Here is a 25,852-nt window from a genome sequence, read left to right on the forward strand (position 1 = left end):
AGAAGAAAGGTCAGAGTTTTATTAAACTTGCTCCTGCTCATTATATCTCAGACCTGAGGCACAACCACATGTCCAAGATATGAATCACATCGGCATTTCCTTAAATTCTCCTCAGTGTAACATTTTGAAAAAATACACAGCAGCTCACGTGTTGGTTATGTTCCTCTGAGGACTCTCACCTTCACTTCAAACAGGAACGGAGCATCACGCTGCCGCTTCTGCTACCTTCTGCTCCCTGAAGATGCACCAGAATTCCTCCATGCGTCAGACTGTGGCTCTGCTGGCTCTGACCTCCATCAGCCTCCATCAAAATGAGCTCTGCCACGGTTTCAGCCATGAAGCAAACACTGCAGTCTGAAGGACCCGCTAACTTTCCATCCTGCGCATGTAATCTCCTTACAGATAATCAGCCTTGTTGTAAACTGTGAAATCTCCGAGCTCCAGCTGGAACGTCAGCAGAAAGCTGCTTCCAGTTCATCGGTTCATTTTACATCAGAGTCTGTTCGAGCTGGAAGAGTCAAACCAACCAAAGAGCAGCACACAAGCAGGATCTCCTGGGAAGATGTTGATTGAAGGCTGGACTCAGCGGGAATTAGCGAAATCACATTTGGTATCAATACCAAAACGATACCATTTGATACAACTGTCAAAATTAACGCAAGATTAATTTCTTCGATTAAAATGTTAACTTTTGCATCAATAGCAAAGTCATTTTGTATTTTCTATCATATTAAAACTTCAAATATGATTGTATCTAAGTGACAGAGCTGATTTCAGTCAGTATTTGGTCACATCTTATCCTTTGTTGTTTTTTAGTCTTACGTGTAGATTTTTAGTCATCAGGTGTTCAGAAACTCCAAAAGCTGAGAGCCACCGTAGTCACATGTTTTTAATGTTCTCTCGTAGTAACAGGATCATTTATCTCATTATCTCCACAGAACAATCTTCATTTTCTGGAGATAATGGATTATTTAAATGGAGGGTCACGGGGTTTTAGAGTTGTTCCTGGTCCGTCTCATAACCAGCAGAGATGAACATTCAGACATGCATGTGTTTGGACTGTGGGAGGAAGCTGGGAAACAACCCACACAACTTCACAGAGGTTTCCTCCAGAAGCCAACTTGTTAAAAGAGTCATAACCTGGTCTTATCATGTCTCCACTGTCCTCTAAGTGTTTTTTTAAAGAATTGTTTAAAAACTTATGAAACCAAAGTACTTTTTCTGACCCTTTATTCATAACATAACAAAATACTTCCAACCAACATCAATCCACACGTTTTAACACGAAAAAGTGCCATTTTTGTGTCATGACCTCTTTAATATATGAATTTTAAAAAATGAGAAAAAATAATTATGCAGATTAGTAGATCACAGTGGATTTTATTTAGAGTGCTTGTGGTGAACAGGGAGCTGTGCTAGTTTCCAGTGGAACTGCTGCAGGAATCAAGGACCTGGACACTTTGGGTGCAGCAGTCTGTCTCTGAAGGAGCTCTGCTGGTCTGTCAGTGTTCGAGAGTAGCATCTCAACTGGTGAGTCTAAGAAGAATCCCAGTACAGAGCTGCTCTGTAGTGAAAAGAGCCCAGGCTGTTCCATTTGTGACAGAGAGTCACTTTAGTTTAACAACCAGGTTTCTTCTTTATGTATTGATATTGATACCAAGAGTGGTGCCGGTATTGTCAATATTTAGATTTATCCGCCCACCACTAAATTCCTATTTACGTTTGTTGTAGAGGACAAATATGCAGACGGGCACTTAAATTGGGACATTTCCATAGACCTTGCAGATCCAAAGCATGATGAAACAAATGGAGCAATACCATCGCAAACCACAGGGGGACGGGGGGGGGGGGTTGAATTTTATAGCTGCCAGCAAAAGAAACAGACCATAAAGAAGAGGGGGAGGAGGAGAAATAGTTGAGGTAGGGTTATTCTATTCTATTATGATGGACTTCAAGTTGCTCTGAGGGACATTGTGTTTTTGTTTTAATTTGTACTATTATTGCTATTATTATTATTATTATTGTTGTTGTTGTTGTTATTATTGTTATTATCAATAATAATCATAATAATAATAATATTAGTCCAGCTGAAATCTGCATGTCTGCAGAACATTGGTGCTGCTTGCTTGAATCTGTTTATAATCTGAAAGATATTCTGGAAGCTTTTGCAATGGGTGAAATGGTGTGTCAGTATTTTATATGAAATAAATATAACATTACAATATATAAATATGCATTTGGGAAGCCAATGCCGATTCTTTTATACTTGATGAATAAAAAAAGCATAAGTACTTGACTGGAAATTTGTATTATGTTAAGTATAATTTCTTTGTAAACGTATGTGCGTTGTTTTGCTTTTCCAACATAAAAAAGACAAATAAAATACATATATAAGCAGGTACCATTGCACATAAATATTCTGTTATGGTGCTATGGATGGAAATGAGCGATCTGCAGATTTCAACTGTGTTGTATGCTACAGTCCCATTCAAATAAAACATGAGATTAATAAATTAATATGCAATAAAATAATCCAAAAGTTAAAATGTATTTTTTTAAAAAGGTTGAAATAACTCATTTGAAGCAGACTTGAACATTTAAAAAAAAAACAAAAACACAAACATAAATATTTATTAGTTACTTCGCCAGCTTTCACTTTATAATCAAGGATTTGCAAGAGTAATTACACAACTTATAATCATAAACCCAGATAAGTAAACACACTGCAAACTGTTAAAAAAAAATCAATGGTAAATCAATGCATTTTAAACTTTGAAAAGTAGTTAACAGATTCAAACCCAGAGACCAGCATCCTCTTCCTCAAAGCCTGCAGTTCACTGAGAAAATACCAGTTCAACCCAGATATTCAGCATTTGTTGGAAGAAATGTTGTGAGCTGCAACACAAACACGTTTAACATGTTATCAGCTGAAAAATAAAATCAGTTTTACTGTTTGCCACCAGTTTCCTGCCAGTTTTCCTTCCAGGTTGTTGCTGTGGTTTTTGGTTTGGATGATGTATCCAAATTCTGTGTATTTTAATGGAATAACTTGCCTCCTCCATGGTGAAGTAGCTGCTCTGTAGGGTTTCTCCATGTCTGTGATTATTTGAAGGCTGCAAACTCTGCCCCTTTTATGTGAGTGATGGGCAAACCTGGCTTTCATTACAGAGTTTCTGAAGAGCTCTTGTCATCATGTAAGTCAACCAGAGATATCCGGGGTATGTTAATGAGGCTTCATTGTACAGACCTCGGGTCTTACTTTGCCATTGCTCTGCCTGCTCCTCGCTGGATTAGTTCTCCTCACTGTATAAATAACCATTCCTTTCTTTTGTTTGCTGCCTGTTTGTTGTCATCAGTCCAGGACTTTTACCCGGATTGTCAACATTAAACTAACAATGCAGAGATAAATCTGTGAAATTAGCCTTTTTTTAAACACGCTGCCACATCAAAAAATGGAATTTGACATTTTTGCTGCACCAAATCCACCAAAACCCATTTCATCCTCCATATACATGAAGATTCTGAGTTTTCCAGCTTTACATTTAGGAGATGCTTCAAGATGACCCATTTGGTGTATCATACAGTTAACCTCAGTAGTTGCGTGAGGGTGGGGGTCATGAACAAATGTTATCTCAGATGTTGTGGCTCTAAAAGTTTGAGAACTACTGGATTAAACGCATGTTAACAATTTACAGCACTGATTCTGGTACTTTTTTCAAAACAAGAGGAATATAAGTAACATCACAAACTTTCAACAAAACAAGGAAAAGTCGCTTACAATCATCAGAAAATGGTTTTATGTGCTGCTTCACACCACAGTTGTGGAACTGCCAGCTGGTGGAGATCCTACGGCTCACAAAGAGAGACTGACGAATCGTAAGACCAGAACCCAAACCCGAACCCAAAGGCAGGGTAGACAGGGCCGGTGAAGGTGGCATAGAAAGTGTGGAGGTGTGTCATGGAGCTGGAGGCGACACTATAGAAGGACACAATCCCAGCAGTTTGGTCCACATACACTCCCACCCTGCTGGATGTGAGAACGGGACCACCGTTTCCCTCTTGTTGTGCCAGAAGGTATAGCAGTTTTCAGTGCAGATGAGACTCCAGCATTGATCGTTCCAGCCAAGCCTGCAGTCTGCACAGCTTCCCTTCCTGCTGATCCTTTTGTAACTTACAGTATGATGACACACCCCTCCCTCTCCACCTCCCAGTAACTACGCCCAGTCACTCCATTTGTACACAGCATCTGCCAGCAGCAGTGATCGAAGAGCTCTGGATGGTCAGGGTATGGCTGCTCTTCTCTTACCACTGTCACCTTCTTGCCATCTTCAGACACTTTCAGGTTTCTGTGAAGTGTGTTCAGATTCACCTCAAGCTGACAGGTATCTAAAAGACACAAGTAGCAGGTTGACATTTGTCATCCATTTCTATGGGATTCGTGTTGCTAGAAGCGCCACATGTGGTCTACGAGGACACAGCTGTAAGGCAGGCTTCCTGTATCAGGACCTGTTATGACCTACAAGGTACTTGCCTAAACATCCAGGCTAAAAACTGACATCTGGACCACATATAGGTCACACAACACTTGACAATGCTGTAACTGAGTCATATGTGCCGAATGTAGCCGAAACATAGGGCAAACTGGTTTCTGCCTAGTTAAATGGAAGTTGCTTACACTTCTTCAGACCGTCTTTCAGCCGCTGCTCTCCACAGTTGTCAATTCTGCAGGGACAAAACCAAATTTAACTTAAAAATATTCATCAGATTGTAGGTAACACAAGGCATTTAATGTCACTTTCAGCTCGTACATAAGAGTTTCCAGTCGGCATTGTTGATCCTTCACTCTACTTGACAGCATCTTCTTTCCCGAGTCTCCTGGATGGTTGTAGCTCAAGTCCAGTTCTTTCAGATGGGAGGGGTTGGCCATCAGAGCCGAAGTCAGAGAAGTACAGCCCTCTTCTGTCACCTGGCAGCCTGACAGCCTAACCACACAGATTTACAGTTCAAAACTTGTCTTTGTGGGCTGCACGGTGGCGCAGTGGTTAGCACTGTGGCCTCACAGCAAGAAGGTCACTGGTTCAATCCTTGGCTGGTTTGGTCTTTCTGTGTGGAGTTTGCATGTTCTCCCCGTGTATGCATGGGTTCTCTCCAGGTACTCTGGCTTCCTCCCACCATCCAAAGACATGCATGTTAGGTTAATTGGTCACTCTAAGGTCACTCCCCTAGGAGTGAGTGTGAGCATGAGTGTGGTTGTTCATCTCTCTGTGTGGCCCTGCAATGGACTGGCAAGCTGTCCAGGGTGTACCCTGCCTGTTGCCCAAAGCCAGCTGGGATAGGCTCCAGCTTCCCCACAACCCTGAATTGGAATAAGCAGTTCGGAAAATGAATGAATGAATGAACTTGTCTTTGTTTAAGATTTCCAAACATGACTCCAAAGTGTATACAATATTTACATGCTCAGAAGTAAAAGAAAAGCAAACCTGAGAATTTCATTGGATTCTCCAAACTGCGTCCTGCAGGCTGTTGTTGCTTACATCCAATACTTTCAGTTTGGAGGACTGGGCACTGATAACTGCAGCCAGACTATCGCAGCTTCTCCATGACAGCTTGCAGCTAGTAAGCCTGAAGATGAACATCAGTCACATACAGAGTATTCTGTTTGATCCAGTCATAATTATTCTCAATAAGATTTGAAAACAGAAGCATGAATTAGTTTTTGTTGGCTTTGGTTTACTGCTGTGACAAGGTGACTGCTTTTCCATAATCACCCTTTCTTGTTGATACAATGTCAAACTAAGGTTATAATATGGCAACAGAATTGTCTTTGTTGTTTGTGTGTTAATGGATTAAAATATAAAACATAGCCGCATAAAATTTACCTAAATTACTCAAATATCACTATTTTTATATCAAAATTTATTCGAGAAGAGAAATATCTGCTATCTGAGGCACTAATATTCCATCACTGCCAAGCTCTCCATTACTATAGCTGTATTGATGGACACCTTGGATTCCAACCTAAGTGTCTAACCCTTCAACTGGAGGTCTTGTGATTTTCAAAACAATATAAGCGTAGAAGCCCTTGCAGAGTACACCGGCGCCAAACATGACTAATTTTTCATTGTCTATACCAATGATCATGGGTATTATTTCTTAGTTAGAATCTCTAATGGTAAAATTATCTTTATCTCCACAAATTAAAGAATCTTTTAACAAACATGCTGTATCCAGGTGGAAATCCTGCTCATCTCCAAAATCCTGAAAATCAAATTAACATAACTCAATAACATGAGTTATGTTGGTGACAGGCAGACAGAAAAACCAGTAACAATGGATGTATGACTTATATAGCAGCAGAATGATGATCTGGCTACTGGGTTGTTTTTTCCTAATTGAATACAAGAAAAATGACAAGCAAAGAAAGTTTTCTACATTTTTTTTTTTTTTGTTTTTAATCTACAAAAGTCAAAGGCATCATCAGAGAAATTTTTAGAATCACAGTTTAAATCAAATTGGCACTCAAAAAAATCGGAATCAAATCGGAATAGAAGCATATCATCACAGCCCTAATCTTTCATCCCAAAGCTGAATGAAGCCACATTACAGACCTGGAGGAAAATTTAATTAGCCAAAAAAAAAAAAAGCTAACTCCTGACCTGAGAATATCAAGTGAGCAGTTTGGACTCTCCAAGACAGCAGACAGTTTCTTTACTCCTGAATCCTCGATATGGTTGTTCTAAGGTCCAGTTCTTTCATACTGCAGGACTGGGAGCTGAGGATTGAGGACAGAGCTTCAAGGCTTTTCTCTGAGAGGTTACACGAACTCAGACTGAAAGAAATGTGAAGAAAAAAAGGTTTATTTTTTCATTTAAACATCCTGGGGTTTTTAAAATGACAAACACCTCCTAACTGAGCCGTATGATACGTATCTTCCACTTACAGAGCTCTTTTTGCAGCTTTGACCACCGGAAGCAGCTTCAGAAAACCCTCCTCTGATGCAGAGAATTTCTTCAGGTCAAATGAATCCCGATCTTTTTCTGAGAACAGTAAGATGAAGACCAGCGCTGACCACTGTGCTGGAGACAGTTTCTCGGTGGAGAGACGCCCTGAACTCATGGACTGCTGGACCCCCTCCACCAGAGAGCGATCATTCAGTTCATTCAGACAGTGGAACAGATTGATGCTTTTCTCTACAGACAGAGAATTGTTGAGCCTGTCTTTGATGTATTTGATTGTTTCCTGATTTAACTGTGGGCCATTTGGAGCCTGGTTCTGCAGGCCTTTGAGGAGAACCTGACAGGTGGGTGATGCCAGCCCCACAAGGAAGCGGAGGAACAAGTCCAGGTGTGCATTTGGACTGTATATGGCCTTGTCTACTGCCAGTTGATGGAGATTAGTTTTGCGTCTTGTTAGCTTGGGCATCCAGTAATTTCCTTGCGGTTCTTCAAGCACATTGATGTCATTGTTGACGAAGTTCAGATGAACATAAAGTGCAGCCAGAAACTCCTGAACACTTGAGTGTACGAAGTAGAACACCTTGTCTTGGTGCAGCACAGTCTCTTCTTTGAAGATCTTGTTGAACATACCAGTGTAGATTGAGACTGATCGAGCAGCTCGAGAATCTTCTCCTTAATTGGTTGATTCCACTGTGGTTCTGAATCAGTTCCTCCCTTCAGTTTGGACTGAATCACCAGGAAGTAGGTGTAGAGCTCAGTCAGGGTCTTGGGCAGCTCTCCTCCCTCTCTGGTTTTCAGCACATCCTCCAGAACCACAGCAGTGATCCATGAGACGACCGGGATGCGGCACATGATGTGGAGGCTTTGTGATGTCTCAATATAAGGCATAATTTCTCCTACAAGCTTCTCATCTTGGTACACCTTCCTGAAGTAGTCCAATTTCTGGGCTTTGTCAAACCCTCTGACCTCTGTCACCATGCCAACACAGTCAGGAGGGATCTGATTGGCTGCTGCAGGCCGTGTGGTTATCCAGATGTGAGCAGAAGGAAGCAGTTTCCCCCTGATGAGGTTTGTCAGCAGCACATCCACTGAGGTGGACTCTGTAGCGTCTGTCACAATATTATTGTTACGGAAGTCCAGAGGAAGCCGACACTCATCCAGACCGTCAAAGATAAAGACGACCCGGAACTCTTCAAAGGTGCTAATTTCTTTAGTTTCAGCAAAGAAGTGATGAACAAGTCCCACCAAGCTGAACTTCTTCTCCTTCAGCACATTCAGCTCTCTGAAAGTGAATGGAAACATGAACTGGATGTCCTGGTTGGCTTTGTCTTCAGCCCAGTCCAGAGTGAACTTCTGTGTCAAGACCGTTTTCCCGATGCCAGCCACTCCCTTTGTCATCACTGTTCTGATTGGTTCATCTCTTCCAGGTGGGAGTTTAAAGATGTCTTGATGCCTGATGGTTTTGTCTGGTCTTACTGGTTTCCAGGAAGCTGCTTCAACATGTTTCACGTCATGTTCCAAACTAATGTCGTTGGTTTCCTCTATTGTCAGATAGATTTCTGTGTAGTTTTCATCGTGAGTCTTTGATTTTCCTCCTTTTTTCACTTTTTCTGCAGAACACTGGAATTTTTTGATGAGGCTAGACTTGAGAGGTTTCTGGCACTCAGGGACATCCTCTAAATAAACAAACCAAAAATTATCCATGAAATAAAATCAAATCAAATGAAAACTATTTTTAAAATGAAATTGGAAAAGGGACAAATAAAGTTTTCAGATTAAAAAAGTTAAATGTCTCTTCCCATCTTTTCTTTGGTTTGACTTTGAAGGCTTAAAGACTCACCTACTACTGCTCCGGACTTCGGATCTATCAGAACCTGCACCAGATCCTGTCGATCAAGCTTCTTCAAAACCTTTTTCGTCACCTCCAGTGTGTGTTCACAGTAGGTCTGCAGCATATGATCCACTGTGTCCGTCCTGTCGGCTTGATCGAGTCGGCTCCTCGGGATGACTGGGAAGCGACCCAGAACCTCGGGTTTCTGCAGGTACCACTTGAACTCTTTTAATTCGTTGTCTCCCAGATCCTTCAGAGCTCTCAGGAGCACCTCCTCCAGTGTCGAGCTGGCCATCTTCTTTACCTGCCATATTTTTTTAAAAAGTCATGAGGAAAAATTTTGTTTAAAACTGAGTCAGATTTTCTCTGTTCACCATCATTCCTGCTCAGCACATGACAGGACACTAAATGTCCAAAAGTCTCAAAGGTGACATTCATATCACTTGTTTTTCAATGCACATCATCAAAGGAAATCCCAAAAAGTATTAAACATCCAATACAATGTAATTTAACTTTATTTGTGTCGCACCAAAAACAAAGACGTCTCAACGCATTTGGAAGACATAATCTGATTATCAGTTCAACGCATTTCATTGTGATCCAATGAAACAAACCTGCATGAGTCTAATTTAACACAACTGTGTTAAGTCAAGTCAACCCCCCCCCCCCCCCCCTTTATTTAATTGTATTGACATATTAATAACATGACCATAATGAACACTACTGAATACAAAAATGACTGAATAAATGACAGCAGCAACAGATCAAACAACACTGTGAAGCTTCCTAAACAGAAACAGCTTATCAACATGACTTTTCAGCCACAACATGTGAAAACCTGCAGATCTTCTCATTAAACATGCTCTGTGCTTTTAGGAAGTGCTTTCTTCTGGCCTCTTTTGCACAGAAAGTGGAAGGATTACTAACTGTGTTGCCCAGTTTGAGGCTGAAACATGATCTTGAAAGACAGTTGCTGCTGTTTATGTGCTCCGATGCAGATATATTTTTATATTTGACAAGCCATCAGTCTCATTTCTGCCCAGTAAGTGTGTACTGGTAAGTCATCCCCCAGAGGCCCATTCTAATGAAAATGAACATTTCATTGAAAAGTATCATAAACTACATGTTTTAAGTGTCAAGATAGGTAACACAATCCACAGATTGCCCCCTCCCATGCCCCCTCTTTCTTTTTTAAAATGAACATTAAAGTCATAAAGCTGATACGACTACTGATTTTTCTACTTGATAAAAACACAGTGAGCTTATGCGTGCAGTAGAATCGGATCTACTAAAGTTTGCACACTAAAACGTGTGCAAAAGCACACACAACAAAAAATTACAAGCTGATTTATTAACCGCGACCATTGAGGATTGTGTCTTTAATGGTGCAAAAACAGCACATCTGTTAGTACGTGTAACATATTTAATATGGGGGAGAACATGTAAATATATTAACACCTGCAACATGATTTATTAAACCTGGGAGCAATGTTGCTGATAGAAACTGAGTCAATACTTAATACGTGTCAAAAGGACGTGCAGACAGTCTGAGTATCATTGCGCACATGGCTGCAGTTTTTATCACAAGGAGACACTGAAACAAAGCAAAGAGACGCGTTTTTCACCTTCGTGTGAAGATTTGTTGGATAAACAAGGAAACAATCATCAAAATATCTGGCTTGTCCAGTAGTTTGGAGCTTTTAGAGGAACTCAGGATGGACGTGGAGAGGAGTCACGCACACCTGCAGATGACAGATGTTGCAACTTGGATCTCAAGATGTGCTGTCCAAGTCCTAAATGTCACCGGATGGTCATCAGGTTTTCACGCATGCAGCAGTCATTAACCAAAACCAAAAGGTTTTTTTTTCCCCAATAGCTGGATTTCTTTGGCTATTTTTCTGTAATTTACCTTCTAATGTTTTTATTCCGTCTTTTTACTTCATCCTCTGTTCGCATTTAACCAACACCATTAACTTTTTCATAAATTTGCTCCCATACAGTGTTTATTTGTGTGTCAGATTTCTTTTCTAAGTCATGGTTTCTCTCCAAACTCACCATGCTGAAAACCATGTAACACGTTTGTAACACGTTTGCACTTTTACACAATCACTAAATCAACCTCAAACTGTGGTTCAGCCCCACGGAAAATTCTAGATTGCACACGCAGACTGGGATTCACAGATTCGGCTTCAGCTGTGCCCGTGTGACTACGTGCATCATTGTGCATCCATGTCAAAGAGCTGGGCTCCCCATTTTGAGATTGCACATGAGGGTGGGGATTTGGCTTGGTGGCACCGGGGTCATTTGGATCAATCAGCACTCACAAATGTGCATAAGATCCTGATTGACAGAAGATCTTACCAGTTATATAACAATTAGACTTTTTAGGTAAATTTGTCCCTAAATTCCTCTTCAGTCCAGGTAAGCCAGTGCATTAAGGATACACTCCTAAATATGCCAAATTTCGCAATTAAATTACTTATAAACGGAGGAATTAGAAAAAATTTCTCCCCCCACAGTTGTCATGAAGGTAAACCTGACCTTTTAAACCAAAAATGGATTTTTGTACCAGGCTGTAAACATGTTTATTTCTGCTGTGAAGTTGGTCTTTTTAACATGGGAGTCTATGGGAAAGGTGTTCATATGAGATATAAGTAATGTGAGTTCTGATGCAGTTTGGAAGCTGTTGGTTTGAGAGACTTATTAAGGTGTTTGACAACTTACTCATCAAGACAATGAAACCATCCAGAGATCTGTTAACAAGGTGTGGTTATGATCTGGAAGACACTTCGGTTTTCCGTCGCAATACAAACATGAAGTAACATCTGCAGACACGGTTTTCCAGCAGCTGAGAGTCTGATTTGTTTCCTTATCCGGCTGCCAGAACAGACCTGATTTGTGACATTTCAACAGAATTTCATTTTTTTTCTGGTTTAAACCCTAAAAAGGCATCTTTGAGCTGTAATAAACTTTTAAATTTAACTTTTCTGCAGAAGTTTTAGAAAAAGTACATTTAATTCAGTTAGTGTCATTTAATTTATTTCATATGAAGGAGGTGCATTCATAAAACACAGTAAAGATGAGAAAAAAAAAGAGGTAAAAAAATAAGTTCACATATTTTTATGCTCTAGAATAAATTATATTTCAGCACATTTTGTGGGGTCTTGGTGGTTCTTTTATAACATCTGTCATAAATGTAGATCTGGATCATATCCAGGTCTGTCACTGATGTCTTCCAAACCTGTTTGGAGCTTCTGTACATTTTAGCTGAGAACACAGAGTTCTTATGGTGGAGTAAAATGCAAATAGACTGAAAATGGTTTTATCTCGCAACAAGAAAGAATTCTTCACAACACTCCTGCATCCAGAGGCTGATCCTGCTCATCTAAGCGACCAAGACCCGTTCTCAGAAACACATCCATCCAGTGGTTTTTGCATAAAGTTGCTGACAAACAGATAAACAGCGGTAATAAACGGTCTCCTCGTCATTGCCTTTAACAACGAGGAAAAGAAGCAGCATTTTGAACATGTGCTGAAGCCTTTTTCCCCCATCTACATGCACATGACGCGTGCATGTGCATTTTTCCTGACGGGATAAAGACCCAACTTCTGCTGTGTCATTCTACACACTGAACCAAACTGCACAGCCACAAACACAAGAACAGTTTCAGCATACTAATAATGACAGAAGGACTCTTAGAAGGATCCAAAATACTTGCTCCCATTTTTATGGACACATGTAAATTCATTACAAATAAAAACATGGACAAAAGTGACGTCATGTTGCCAAACAGCAACATTTAGCTCCACTGCCGACTAAAGGTCACGTGCACTTTTTGTTACGACACGTCTGGTGGTAGGCATTTTATTTTTACCTCTTCTGAAACAGTTAAAAGGGCAGTGTGAGGACCAGATGTGTAGTTTGTTGCCTGAAGGCAACACCATGCCATCAAAGGTTAAATAAATAATTAAAAATATTTAATTATCCAGCTATTAACGTTTAGTTACATCCTGCAGGTGCACATGCTCAGGTGTGCTCTGCTTACCTTTCTGCTCATCTTGCAGCTGCAGCAGCGTCTGGATGCTTCTGCTCTTCGTTCAGCTGCTTTTACAAGTAATATCTTCATCAGTGGGTAGATATTACCATGACAACCAGGGGGCGGGGCTTCAGGGAGCATCGTGACAAGGCAAGACAGGTTTGTTTATATAACACAAGTACAAGACAACGTCAGCAGGCTGCAGGGAGCATTAAAACAAACTTTACATTGAAAGTCCATTAAAAGAAGAAATAAAAAGATAAAATGCAGGAAATTAAAGTACCAGTTGGAGAAAGTTTTTTCCAGTTAATTCCAGAAACTATGAAAGTTTTTAACTTTGACTGAAAGTAGCAGAGTTTCAGCAGACCTGCAGGTTTCTGGGAGTTCAGTGTTTTATAAACTAACAGCTGGATTTTACAGTGCAGACAGGAAGCCAGTGTGAAGATCTGAGGACTTGACTCCTATGATCCACTTTTTTGGTCTTAGTGAGGACGGGATCAGCAGGTTTCTGGACCAACTGCAGCTGTCTAATGGAAGGACAGAGTTACAGTAGTCTCACTCTGCTAAAGATAAATGCAGAAATCCTGCTGAGTCATCAGTCTTTAATCCTCCAGATGTTCTTTAAGTGATAAAATGTGACTTCACATCTGTCTTAATGTGATGGTGAAATCAGGTCTAAGTCCAGAACCAGACCCAGACATCTGTCTTTGTCATTGGTGTTTAACGTAACCGTCTGAAGCTGATTGCTGACTGATGTTTCTTCCTCGTCTCCTTGACAGTGTTGTCTTTGTTTAACTGAAGGAAATTCTGGGACATCCAATCACATCCAATCTTTCATTGGATCAAAGCATTGGTCCGTTTGGATTGGACTATCGCCTCCTGGCGAGATGGTTTTGTAGATTTGTGTGTCATCAGCGTAACTATGGTAACAGATTTAGTAGTTCTTCATCATTTGAGTGGGAGCAGCAGTGACCCCACAGTGGAACCCTGCGGAGCTCCACAGGTTGTTTTAGTCCGCCCAGACTGATCGTTACCTGTAGACGCAAACAGAACAGAGACTTTATCTGGGACATGAGGAGTTTATTGAACTCTCAAACTAAATCTTAGAGTTTGTGATAAAGGGGACAATCTGAAGGATTTGGACCAAAGTGACGATATGGACAAAGAGCGTAAACTGGGACCAAAAAGGTTTTTAACTGGAGAGAGTTTTAGGATTTTGAGCCATAATGGACACAAAGCGACAGAACGAGTTGCTTATTGAACTCAGTGCTGCGAACATCTACTTCTTCCTGCTCTGTTCCACAGAACAAGACCCGGTTTTCAGCGGTAATTCACTCAGTCTTTATTTCTGATATACCTAAAAGCTGAAGGACTGGCTTGTTTCTGATTTTCACTTTTCGTTGACTGAGCAGCTGTTCCCAGTGAAAGAAAACTGCAGACAGTAGGCTGCAACCTGGATGGGAAATGGGCCTTACCGCCTGTTATTACCAGCTGATTTTGCTCTTCCTCATCCTTTGTATGATTACACGCTGCAGCCTGCAGCTGTATCTTCTGTTCAAATGGTTCTAATGAACTGTGATGGCTTCCTTGTAAATTTACCTGGTATACAAACCCATCAATCATCAAGTCATGAAAACAAAACTGCATTCCTTCACTTGTGTGATGGGCCAACTTGAGAACCAGTTCTGCAGTTCTGCTGAAAGATTGCAAACCTCACTGCACAACATTCTGTAGTTTTTCCTCAGAAAATTTCATTTCAGCTTTACTGGAAAACTCTAAAAATAAAAAACTAAAAAAAAAAAAAAAAAAACCTGCATCTGTCCACCAAAACAAACAGTCACATGAGTTACACGGGTCTTCCAAGCATCGCACATAACGACTGATGCATAAAGGACAAAACGTCCACATGTGGAGGTCAGAAGGACTGGATGACTTTTTCCATTAAAAACACAAAATTAAAATAAAAAAACCTCATGTTATTTATTTGTTTTTTTATTCATTTATTTATTTCTTACATATTGTTTTAAAGTTTGATGTTCTGGAGTCGATACTTGAATATCTGCTTGTCAAAACATCAGTTTTGATACTTTTTTGAGTATTCAGATACCACTTGTTGTGATAAGTATAAAAAGAAACTGCACTCTTGTTTTTTACAACTGAGAAATGTTAGAAAGTCTTGTTTCTCTGACATTTTTACCAAAAACCGTCACAACATTTGAGCCTCATTCGCTGTAGTTGACAGGCTGACAAACCCTCGAGTCACTTTGAAGAAAAGTTAAATTACTGCAGAAAATCCAGAATATCAGGCGAGCAGCAGCTTCAGGAAAAATACTGTGTCCATTTAAAACCAGTTTAAACACAATGAGACAGTTTTATGCCAGCAAAGATCTGTGGGAAATCGTACATCTGCTAAACTCCTCCTGCTGCTTGGACAACCTGCCCACCGGATATTCCAAAAGGGAACCTTTTGGATGATATGAACCTGGTGCAGTCCAGAAACACGGGTGTCAGGATGGACTCAGACCTATGAACCATCAATTCCTTTAAAATCCCCTATTCATTCATATCATATATTCCCCCCTTCCCTTCAGGATAATGTATTTCAGCTGTGGTAACAGGGGACTGCCCGTGCTGCAGAACCTTTTTACAGATGATCTCTTTGCCTCGTTCCAGGAACTGAGTGTCAAATTTAAGATTCCACACACGCACTTACAGGTGCGTGATTTTATTCGTAAATAGCTGCCTCATTTTCCAAATTTTCCTATGTGGAAGTGTATAAAACTGCAGTTCCCCCTTCATCCGCTAGAGGCAGCAAAACAGAGCAAATCCCCATAGACTCCCATGTTAAAAAGACCAACTTCACAGCAGAAATAAACATGTTTACAGCAGGAATAAACATGTTTACAGCCTGGTACAAAAATCTATTTTAGGTTTAATAGGTCAGGTTTACCTTCATGACAACTGTGGGGGGAGCGAAATTTTTTCTAACTCGCCCATTTAAAAGTCATTTAATATCGAAGTTCGGCATATTTAGGGGCGTGTCTTTTTGATTGACAGATACCCGATCTCCCGCTCTAAGTCAGAAGAACGTAGAACAACCGCGGTTTTTAGCCGGTTAACAACGTGACTTAGCTTTAGCCCGCTTACCTCCGTTAGCTGGTTATCTCCTGTTACCTCCAGGTTAGCTCGCCTAGCTTTTAGCAACAGGCAGCTCTAAGTTCGCTCGATGTCAATCATCCACCATGACGCTCACAGCCCCCCTCTCAGCTCCACCTCTTTGCCCATATTTTTATTTTCCGGGCGAGATGACACGCATGCCCCTTCCAAGATGGTGATGGTAGGAACCGCCCACCGAGCTTCAATTCAGCTCTTCAGAAACCTACGGGTGACGTCACGGAGGCTCCGCCCATCTCTTTATATACAGTCTAGGGGATGGACTCAGTATGAAAGCAGACCCCTCAGGTCATGCGGATCTGGTCCTTCATCAGTTCCAGAGTCAGGACCAGACATGGAGAAGCTGCATTCAGCTTCTATGCTCCATATGTCTGGAAGAATCTCCCAGAAAGCCTCAGACCAGTTGGAACGTCCAGTTAAAGACCCTCCTGTTCTCAGTTTTTATTCAAAGTCCAGATCTGCTCCACTCCTGATACTCGATAATGTTTTAATATTTTAAACACAAAGATCTTTTCTCTCCTTTCAAATTTTAAATCGTGTTTCTTGTTTTCTAATGTTTTTATGTCTGACGATGAAGGCTTTATGTCTGTAAATGTTTCTGAATCAGTTTGTTAGGAATAAACTCAGATTGCTGCTGCAGATACAAAGCACCATTTGTTTCCACTGTGGACAGTTTTAGGCAATAAAATAGCAAGAGATCATGTTACTTTCCGTCATTAAGTTTTGTCATTTTCCATTTAATCAATGGCAATAATCTTATCTTCCTCTATCGTTTGTTTTATTTTAAAAAGTTAGATTTTTTTTTTTGTTTAATTTACTCATCAGTATAATTTATTATTGTTTAGAAGCATTTCTTTTAAGTCTAAATGTTCTTTAGTATTATTTATTTTTCATACTTCCCTTGCAGTAAATATACTGAGTCGCTGCAAGAAATATTTATCGATCCTCTCGTTGATTTTGATGAAGTACCATAAACTAATGGTGTACTGGTAGTATCGCGAAACGTACTAAATTGTCTGAATTTGTTGTGAAAGGGTTAAAAGTGTCAATGCCACTCTAGTCTAGTCTAGTCTCTCTAGTCTAAGAGACCTGAATCTGGTCCAGATCTGAGCAGTCTTCATCATAAACGCTGGAAATCTGCACGTTACGTGTCAACAGACCCATCTTTGGTCTGGTTTCGGGATATTCCAGGGAACCAGAGCTGGTTTTGCTGGTAAGTCACTAAGTTCTTCAGGTCAGACCAGTTACTCAGCTCAACTGGTTGATGAGACAAACCAGGACGTGCTGTAAGGGAGCGTCCTGGTGGGAACATCTGAGGTGGATGAAGCCTCGACACACCCGACACCTTTCTACTCATCAGGCCTTTCACTTTTATGTGCAATCAAACCGATGACAGACTAACAGCTGGATCTGTCTGCTTCACCAGCCTCCCAGCCAGAGGACTGGTTTGTGGTGGTCCACCAGCTGCACATGTGAAGGTCTGGATGTTGCTCTGGTTCTGTCCTGCAGGCTTTTTCATGTTTCTCTGCTTCATCAAACATGAGTTAAATGAAGAGGTTGTTAACATGCTTGTGCGGAGCTTCAATTTTTGAGTCGATCGGTGTAACAGGTGACATGAAACTTCTTTGAGGTTCATGGTGAGACTTCTGCATCACATGTTGGGAAAAACGTGACAAAATTTCCTCCGAGAGGAAGAAAACTGCAGCTGGCTGAACATATAAAGCTTCTGCTGGACTCGCTAAAAGCAAAGAAACAGAAAATAAAGTTGATAGAAATGATAAAGAAACTGTGGGAAAACCATAAGAAATGAAAAACATTAAAGAGGAAGTATATTATAGATCTGACTTTTTGTTTTATTTCTGAAATTCCAGACAGAAAGTCAGGAAGGGGGATGAAACTTCATTTTGTTAGTTTCCCGATCAGATCACCTGTTCCTGCAGCTCAGCACCGACACCTGCTGGCTGATTTGTAGAACAACAGGATGCTCCACATCAACTAGAAGCTTCTGAAAACTTCAGCTGTGGTCAGGGCCGGATCAGGGAAAAAGTCAGGTGGGGACTCACCCTGCCCACCCCAACTCGTATACTGCACATAAATGCTCACGCTTGTGCAACCAGATGTGTGCTCTGTTGCCTGAAGGCAACACCATGCCATCAAGGGCTAAATAAATAACTTAAAATAGTTAATTATCCAGGTATTAATGTTTAATTACATTAGGATTAATCCCAAACATCCTGCCAATGCATGAGCTCAGGTGTGTGTGCACATAAAGATTAAATCACTCATTAGAGCTCATTATGTCTGTAAACTAACACTGACACAAAACTCAGTTCTTTTCTCTCCCCTATAATCACAGAAATAAACAAATAAACAAACAAACAAACAAATAAATAAATAAACAAATAAAGCAGTTTTGCAGGCAGCATCCCACCTGTAGACATTTTCATTCAGCAGGACCAGACTATTATTTTACTCAGTATTATTATGTAAGGAGAGAGACAACCACAAATAGACTCCATTTGGAGGTGTAAAGGAAAAATGGCATCAAGATTTAACCAACAATACTTAAATAAACTGATTAATTAAATAAATAAAATAAGTTCAAGTAAATTAAATCAAATATGAGCTCAATACAAATTTAATAAACACAACTGAATAAATTAAAAGAGAAATTATGCTATGAACTGACCCAAATTTTTTTTTTACATATTTTTATTTGTTGCTTTAATACAAGTAAAATGAAAATTAAAAAATAAAGTCATTCATTACATTACATTTTATATATATGTGTGTGTGTATATATATATATATATATATATATATATATATATATATATATATATATATAAATATATATATATATATATATATATATATAAATATATATATATATATATATATATATATATATATATATATATATATATATATATATATATATATATATATATATGTATGTACACACACACACACAATAAGTGACAAATAAACAAAAAGCTCTTTTTGTTTACCAAGTTATTGTGATGATGTCACGCATTGACATGGGGGGGGCTGTACCAGGCTGTCCCGAATCCTGTCAATCACACCCTGACGTCATGTATCCGGAGCGTTTCCGGTGCAGGAGGGACGGGCCTCCGTGTTCCTTTGGGATAGACATACAGGTGGGTCAAGGTAGAGTCTGGTAGCAGAGACCAACTTCTGGAAAATGAGGCTTGTACTTCAAAATAAAAGCTCGTGATATGTGACCGATTTCAGTAATGTTTGTATAAATATGGAAATGTGTGGAGATGTGTTTCTGTCTGAACTGTGTTTGGCTAACAAGTTAAGACAAAATTATTTTATTTACACACATAGCCAGTCACTGATGACACCCTTAAACTGTAACATGCACAACTGCTGTCAGATTAATAGAATTCTTTTATTCTACAAAAAAAATAATAATCAAATCAACATTGCAGCAGATCAATGGTAACTTACTTTTCTAATAATTTCTGTAATGAATCTAATTGCTCCAATTTCAATGCTTTTTTTATAATATTTTTTGCAGTCTGTATAGTTTTTTTTATTTTTCTATCATTATTATTACTATTAATACTATTATTATTATTATTGGTTGTAGTGGTATTAAGCGTGATAGTAGGTTGCAGAAGCATTGTTATTATTTATGTAAGCATAATTACTGTATCTCTTTATGACACTGTTTAGGTTTTCTTGTGTTTGTTTTTGTTTCCCCATCACTGTTTTTCTTACTGTAATGCAACATGTAAATATAACTTAGTTCTGCAAGACACTAATATGTATAAAATGTAATGCCTTGACAGAAAATCTTTATATTGACAAATAACAATACACGTTGCACAACAAATGTCCTGCTATAGATGTGAGATGTTTTTAAATTATTATTTAATCTTCAAGGTTTTTATTCTGTTTATGGTGTTTTCCCCTCTTTCTCTCTTTGACACCGCATTGTAAATATTGACACAATGTTCTCTTTTTTATTGCTGCGAATGTCTTTTATTTATGTGAATGTTTTGTCTCAATTTCTTTTTTATTTTGTTTATTTACTTCAGCTTGTGTTTATGTGTGAGTCTGTGACAGTGTTGATATGTCTATGGGTCCAGTGGTGGACCCATAGACTGTATATAAAAAGATGGGCGGAGCCTCCATGACGTCACCCGTAGGTTTCTGAAGAGCTGAATTGAAGCTCTGTGGGCGGCTCCTACCATCGCCATCTTGGCAGGGGCATGCGTGTCATCTCGCCCGGAAAATAAAAATATGGGCAAAGAGGTGGAGCTGAGAGGGGGGCATCATGGTGGATGATTGACATCGAGCGAACTTAGAGCTGCCTGTTGCTAAAAGCTAGCCGAGCTAACCTGGAGATAACAGGAGATAACCAGCTAATGGAGGTAAGCGGGCTAAAGCTAAGTCACGTTGTTTACCGGCTAAAAACCGCGGTTGTTCTACATTCTTCTGACTTAGAGCGGGTGATCGGGTACCTGTCAATCAAAAAGACACGCCCCTAAATATGCTGAACTTCGACATTAAATAACTCTTAAACGGGCGAGTTAGAAACAATTCACCCCCCCCCCCCCCCCCCGCCCCCACAGTTGTCATGAAGGTAAACCTGACCTATTAAACCTAAAATGGATTTTTGTACCAGGCTGTAAACATGTTTATTTTTGCTGTAAAAATGTTTATTTCTGCTGTGAAGTTGGTCTTTTTAACATGGGAGTCTATGGGGATTTGCTCTGTTTTGCAGCCCCTAGTGGATGAAGGGGGAACTGCAGTTTTTTGCACCTCTGCACCGGCTTCACTTTTAACTGCTGAAGGCTCCATCCATCTTTCATATACGGTCTACTGGTGGACCCGGGCTGGATTAAATGTGCACAGGCCCCTGGGCCCAGAGTGTTCAAGGGGCTCCGTCCCCACCATAACATTGTGAAAATTGTGAAACGACATTCTTAACATCTCTCAGCCAGTGGTACCACCAGTAGCAACACACTGGACACTGTGGTGGAACTATCTGGCTTTTATGTACAGTTGTGCGCATATGTATTCATACCCTTTCATTCAAGAAAATGCTGAATTTAAAACAGTCACTCAAATAACTGGAGATTTAAAAAAGGAAGAATAACTAAAAATTTACAAAAATATAATTTAGTAATATAAGACAGTATTTTTTCATTATATTGAGTTGAAGAAAGAAAAAAAATCAAACGAACAAATTGGTCCTGGACAAATTAGAGCACTTTTCTGTTGAACAGTGGGACAAAATACCTGTCAACAGGTGCAGAAGTCTGACTGAGAGGAACAGAAAACACCTGACTGTAGCGGAAACATTAAAGAATTGTTCAACTAAATATTAGTTTATGACTGATGTAATATGTAATAAATGTTCTTATTTGTTTGCTTTTTTAAAAAAAAAAAATTTCTATTGAACCAGGATTAGAAAATAATGGAATGATTTTCATAAAAATTTTAGTTATTGTTACTTTAGTCAATTTCAGCTTATTTTACAGGCAGCTGTTTTTTTTCCCTTCATGAATGAAAGGGTATGAATAAATATGAGCACAACTGTACATTTTGTTTCATGTCCAAACTGCTGGTGTTTGTCCTACGTGGGCCCCGAGAAGGTGTGCCCATAATGCCCACTGGATAATCCGGCCTTGGGGTGGACCACATCTGGATGCAGTGGCGAAACTTTGGAGTTTTATTGTGAAACTTTTCGGACCGGAAGGGGTGTGCAGCGTGTCCAGCTTGCTCCCAGCGATCCGACCTGAATTCAGCCATATTCCCAGTGACCAGCCACACCGGCAGCCGCCTCTAACTGACCCAAAAACCGCCTGTAATCCCTCGGCGCGTTGTCTCCCGGTGCTGCCGGACATTTTGAGCCCAGAAGAGCCGGTTCCCATGCTCCCGGACCCGTTCCCGGGCTGAAACACCGACTGCTGGGCATGGAGCAGCGGCGGCCGAGCTGAGGCGACGCCGCTCCCGACGTCCCGGTTTCTGGGAGGAAAGTCCAGATTTAGCGGATTAAAGCCGATGCGGAGGACGGACACACGCGGGCCTGCAGGCTGTTCGGGTCACGGAGCGACGCGGTGGTAACCGGCGGAGACTCAGCGACTCACCGTTAAAATGTCGGGAATGTTTTCCCGGAGCTAAGGGGCTAGCCGCCGCTAGCAGACCCGACAGGAAGCGGAGCCCCCCCGGCGGCCGCGCGGACTCGGCAGGGAGCGGCGGGTTGTGGTGGGAGAGCCAGCCGGGCGGAGAGCGCTAGCCTCCGGTCAGCATGTCGGCTCAGGAGCGGCTGAAGCGGCTGGAGGAGCTGCTGCTGGAGCAGAAGGCGGCGGGGTGCCTCAGCATGGAGGCGCTGCTCGACCTGCTGCTCTGCCTCTGCATCGAGTGCTCCAACTCCCCGCTGAAGAGGGAGAAGCACATCACCGACTTCCTGGAGTGGGGTAAGACCCGGGACACACCACCTGTTCCTGGACACACACCCTGTCTCACTGCACATGGTCCTGGGACTCCTCTGGGGCTCTCGAGGGACCTTGCTGGGGTTTAAATGGCTGCCTGGAAAGTCCTGGAATGGGAGTGTCTGGGTCCTTGAGGTCCTTGAAGGGCGTGTAAATGATCCCGAATCCGTCCAGGAGGGTTTAATGGTCTTTCAGAGTCCAAGGGAGGTGGTTTGAAGTCTGGTGTGAGATCAGGGGTCCTGACAGGTCAGCTCTAAGGGTTTGGAGATTCAAGGATTCCTGGAGAGGTTTCAGAACCACGAGGAGTATTAGCTGGAGGGTTCGTCCTGAGTGGGTGTGGTAAAGGTTTAAAGGTTCCAGTCTTCCTGGAGCGGGGGACTCTGAGGGGTTCCAGGACTCTGTTGTTGGGAAATACGTGAGAAGGTTGGAGTCATGGAAGCAGGACCCAGGGGACCTTAAGGATTTGGGAGTTGATGAGATCTCCTGGATTCTGTCGTGGTCTTTGTCCAGGCTGCAGCTGGCCCAGTTGGGCCCAGTTTGTCCTGGTTCCGCCTGTCCCTGTTTCACACTGTCCTGCTTTCGGTGACCTGGATCCAGAAGCTGCTCGAGTCTCTGATTCCTCTGCGTCACAGGAGATCTGAATGATCGGCGTACCCGTTGACGAGCTGATTGATCGCTGATCGGATCCGATGATTGTGAAACTTTGATGAATTAAAGTTTATTTTTTCATTCAGTTTGGAGATAAAAATATATCTGGTTCAAACTTAGTGGCTTTAGTTGCCACGGTGACATGTTCATCAGTTACTCCAGTGATGTGGTCACCATCAGTTGCCATGGTTTACAGATTCTTTGGTGACATATTTAGCATCTGTAATTGTGGTGACGCATTCACCATCTGCAACCGTTTGGTTGATCAATCGCCGTGGTGATGTGTTCAGCATTAGTTACCACGGTGACGGATTGAGCCGCTTGAACCATGATATGTTCAGCATTAGTTACCACGGTGATGTATTCCTCAGTTACCACAGTGATGTGCTCACCGTCAGTTGCCACGGTGACACGCTCACGATGAGTTACCATGGTGACTGAGTTACCATGGTGACTGAGTCACCATCAGTTTCTTTGGTGACATATTTAGCATCTGTAACCGTGGCGACGCATTCACCACCTGTAACCATTTTGATGATCAATCGCCGTGGTGATGTGCTCAGCATCAGTTACCACGGTGAAGGATTGAGCAGCTTGAACCATGATGTGTTCAGCATCAGTTGCCATGGTGATAGGGGAAACGTGAACAAACCTGCTTCTACTTGAATCGTTTGTCGTGTTAATCCTGCGGTACCACCTTGCGCTCTCAGTGGGGTCCGCATGTTCCGGTCCGGTTCTAGTCAGAACGAACCACATGGAGTTCAACCAAACCCAAGTCTGAATTGGGATCAGACAGGGTCTTCAATGCTCACCCAGACCCTCTAACAGACCTTCAGAACCGGCATGTAGGGTTCTGCTGCCAGACCTCCTGTAGACCAGATTCCATCAAGTCTACAGACCCTCCATGTCCCTCTGGGTTCACCTGGTTCCAGGTTTAGTTCAGTGATGAGGAGGGAGGCTGATGTGTTTCTATTCTGGTTTCTGTGTGTGTGTGTGTGTGTGTGTGTGTGTGTGTGTGACCCAGATAAATCTGATCCCACATCAGATGAATTAAAGATGAGTGAGGGGTCTGCAGGGTCCTAGTGCCCCCAGCGTTTGTTTTCCTGAATGCATTTCTGTGTTTGCAGTGAAACCGTTCACCACCACCGTGAAGGACATGAGGCTGCACAGAGACGACTTTGAAATGCTGAAGGTGATTGGTCGAGGAGCTTTTGGAGAGGTGAGACTTCCTGTTACACACCTGTGTGTGTGTGTGTGTGTGCGCGCTTCGCATGCAGGTCCAGCCGCTGTCGGAGCCGGACCGCCGCTCATGTTGCTATTTGGATAAAACTTCCAGACTTGTGGGGACCATGATCGCCTTGATTGAGCGCCACGCCGCCGACCTGAAGCTGCAGCACACACACAAACAATCACACATTATGTCAACACACACACGTGCACGAGGAGGCTGACCTTCAGAACGTTTACACATGAAACCGACTCTTCTTCTGTGGTGGTTTAGTCGTAGAACTGAGTCTGTGTGTCTCTGCTGTCAGTCATTAACCCGCCTGCGCACATGCGTTACAAAGTCCACGCAGGCGGCCCGCCGGGACCTCCAGAGTCCTCTTGGAGCGGTCAGCTTGTAACTGGAAAGTTGGGAGTTTGACTCCCCTGACGTGCCGAAGTGTCCTTGGGCAAAACACTGAACCCTTCAGTTGCCCTCGATGTGCCGATCAGGGTTTCGGTGTGTTTGTAAGTATATAAGTGGATAAAATGACTGTCTGCGATGTTGTCCACATTGTGGTCCATATAGACTAGACTACTATGCGGACTCCCATGGCGACCACGATGCGAACCACGATGCGGACTACTATGTGAACTATGATGCCGACCACGATGCGGACTACTATGTGAACTATGATGCGGACCACGATGCGGACTACTATGTGAACTATGATGCGGACCACGATGCGGACTACTATGTGAACTATGATGCGGACCACGATGCGGGCTACTATGTGAACTATGATGCGGACCACGATGCAGACTACTATGTGGACTATGATGCGGACCACGATGCGGACTACTATGTGAACTATGATGCGGACCACGATGCGGGCTACTATGTGAACTATGATGCGGACCACGATGCAGACTACTATGTGGACTATGATGCGGACCACGATGCGGACTACTATGTGAACTATGATGCGGACCACGATGCGGACTACTATGTGAACTATGATGCGGACCACGATGCGGACTACTATGTGAACTATGATGCGGACCACGATGCGGACTACTATGTGAACTATGATGCGGACCACGATGCGGACTACTATGTGGACTATGATGCGGACCACGATGCGGACTACTATGTGAACTATGATGCGGACCACGATGCGGACTACTATGTGAACTATGATGCGGACCACGATGCGGACTACTATGTGAACTATGATGCGGACCACGATGCGGACTACTATGTGAACTATGATGCGGACCACGATGCGGACTACTATGTGGACTATGATGCGGACCACGATGCAGACTACTATGTGGACTATGATGCGGACCACGATGCGGACTACTATGTGGACTATGATGCGGACCACGATGCGGACTACTATGTGAACTATGATGCGGACCACGATGCGGACTACTATGTGAACTATGATGCGGACCACGATGCGGACTACTATGTGAACTATGATGCGGACCACGATGCGGACTACTATGTGAACTATGATGCGG

General features: G+C 41.9%; 1 protein-coding gene and 1 pseudogene across 5 annotated transcripts in view; one reads left to right on the top strand and one right to left on the bottom strand.

Moving 5' to 3' along the window:
* Window positions 1-3,846: 3,846 nt before the first annotated feature.
* On the bottom strand, window positions 3,847-9,082 carry LOC306767622 (NLR family CARD domain-containing protein 3-like; annotated as a pseudogene). The gene is made up of 6 exons: window positions 8,797-9,082; window positions 6,941-8,632; window positions 6,713-6,829; window positions 4,809-4,982; window positions 4,676-4,722; window positions 3,847-4,386 (listed from the first exon to the last, which is right to left on the bottom strand). The product of its transcript is annotated as an NLR family CARD domain-containing protein 3-like (transcript).
* A 12,705-nt stretch (window positions 9,083-21,787) lies between these two features.
* Window positions 21,788-25,852, top strand: part of cdc42bpb (CDC42 binding protein kinase beta (DMPK-like)) — a 37,096-nt gene continuing 33,031 nt past the window's right edge. For all 4 annotated transcript variants that reach the window (XM_079255280.1, XM_079255282.1, XM_079255281.1 and 1 more), the window contains exons 1-2: window positions 21,788-22,456; window positions 24,247-24,338. In XM_079255280.1, the coding sequence (XP_079111406.1) occupies window positions 22,288-22,456; window positions 24,247-24,338 (261 nt within the window). In that variant the 5' untranslated portion in view covers window positions 21,788-22,287. The remainder of the gene's footprint in view (window positions 22,457-24,246; window positions 24,339-25,852) is intronic.

This window comes from Telmatherina bonti (assembly GCF_933228915.1).
Source record: "Telmatherina bonti genome assembly, chromosome: 16".
Lineage (NCBI taxonomy): Eukaryota > Metazoa > Chordata > Actinopteri > Atheriniformes > Telmatherinidae > Telmatherina > Telmatherina bonti.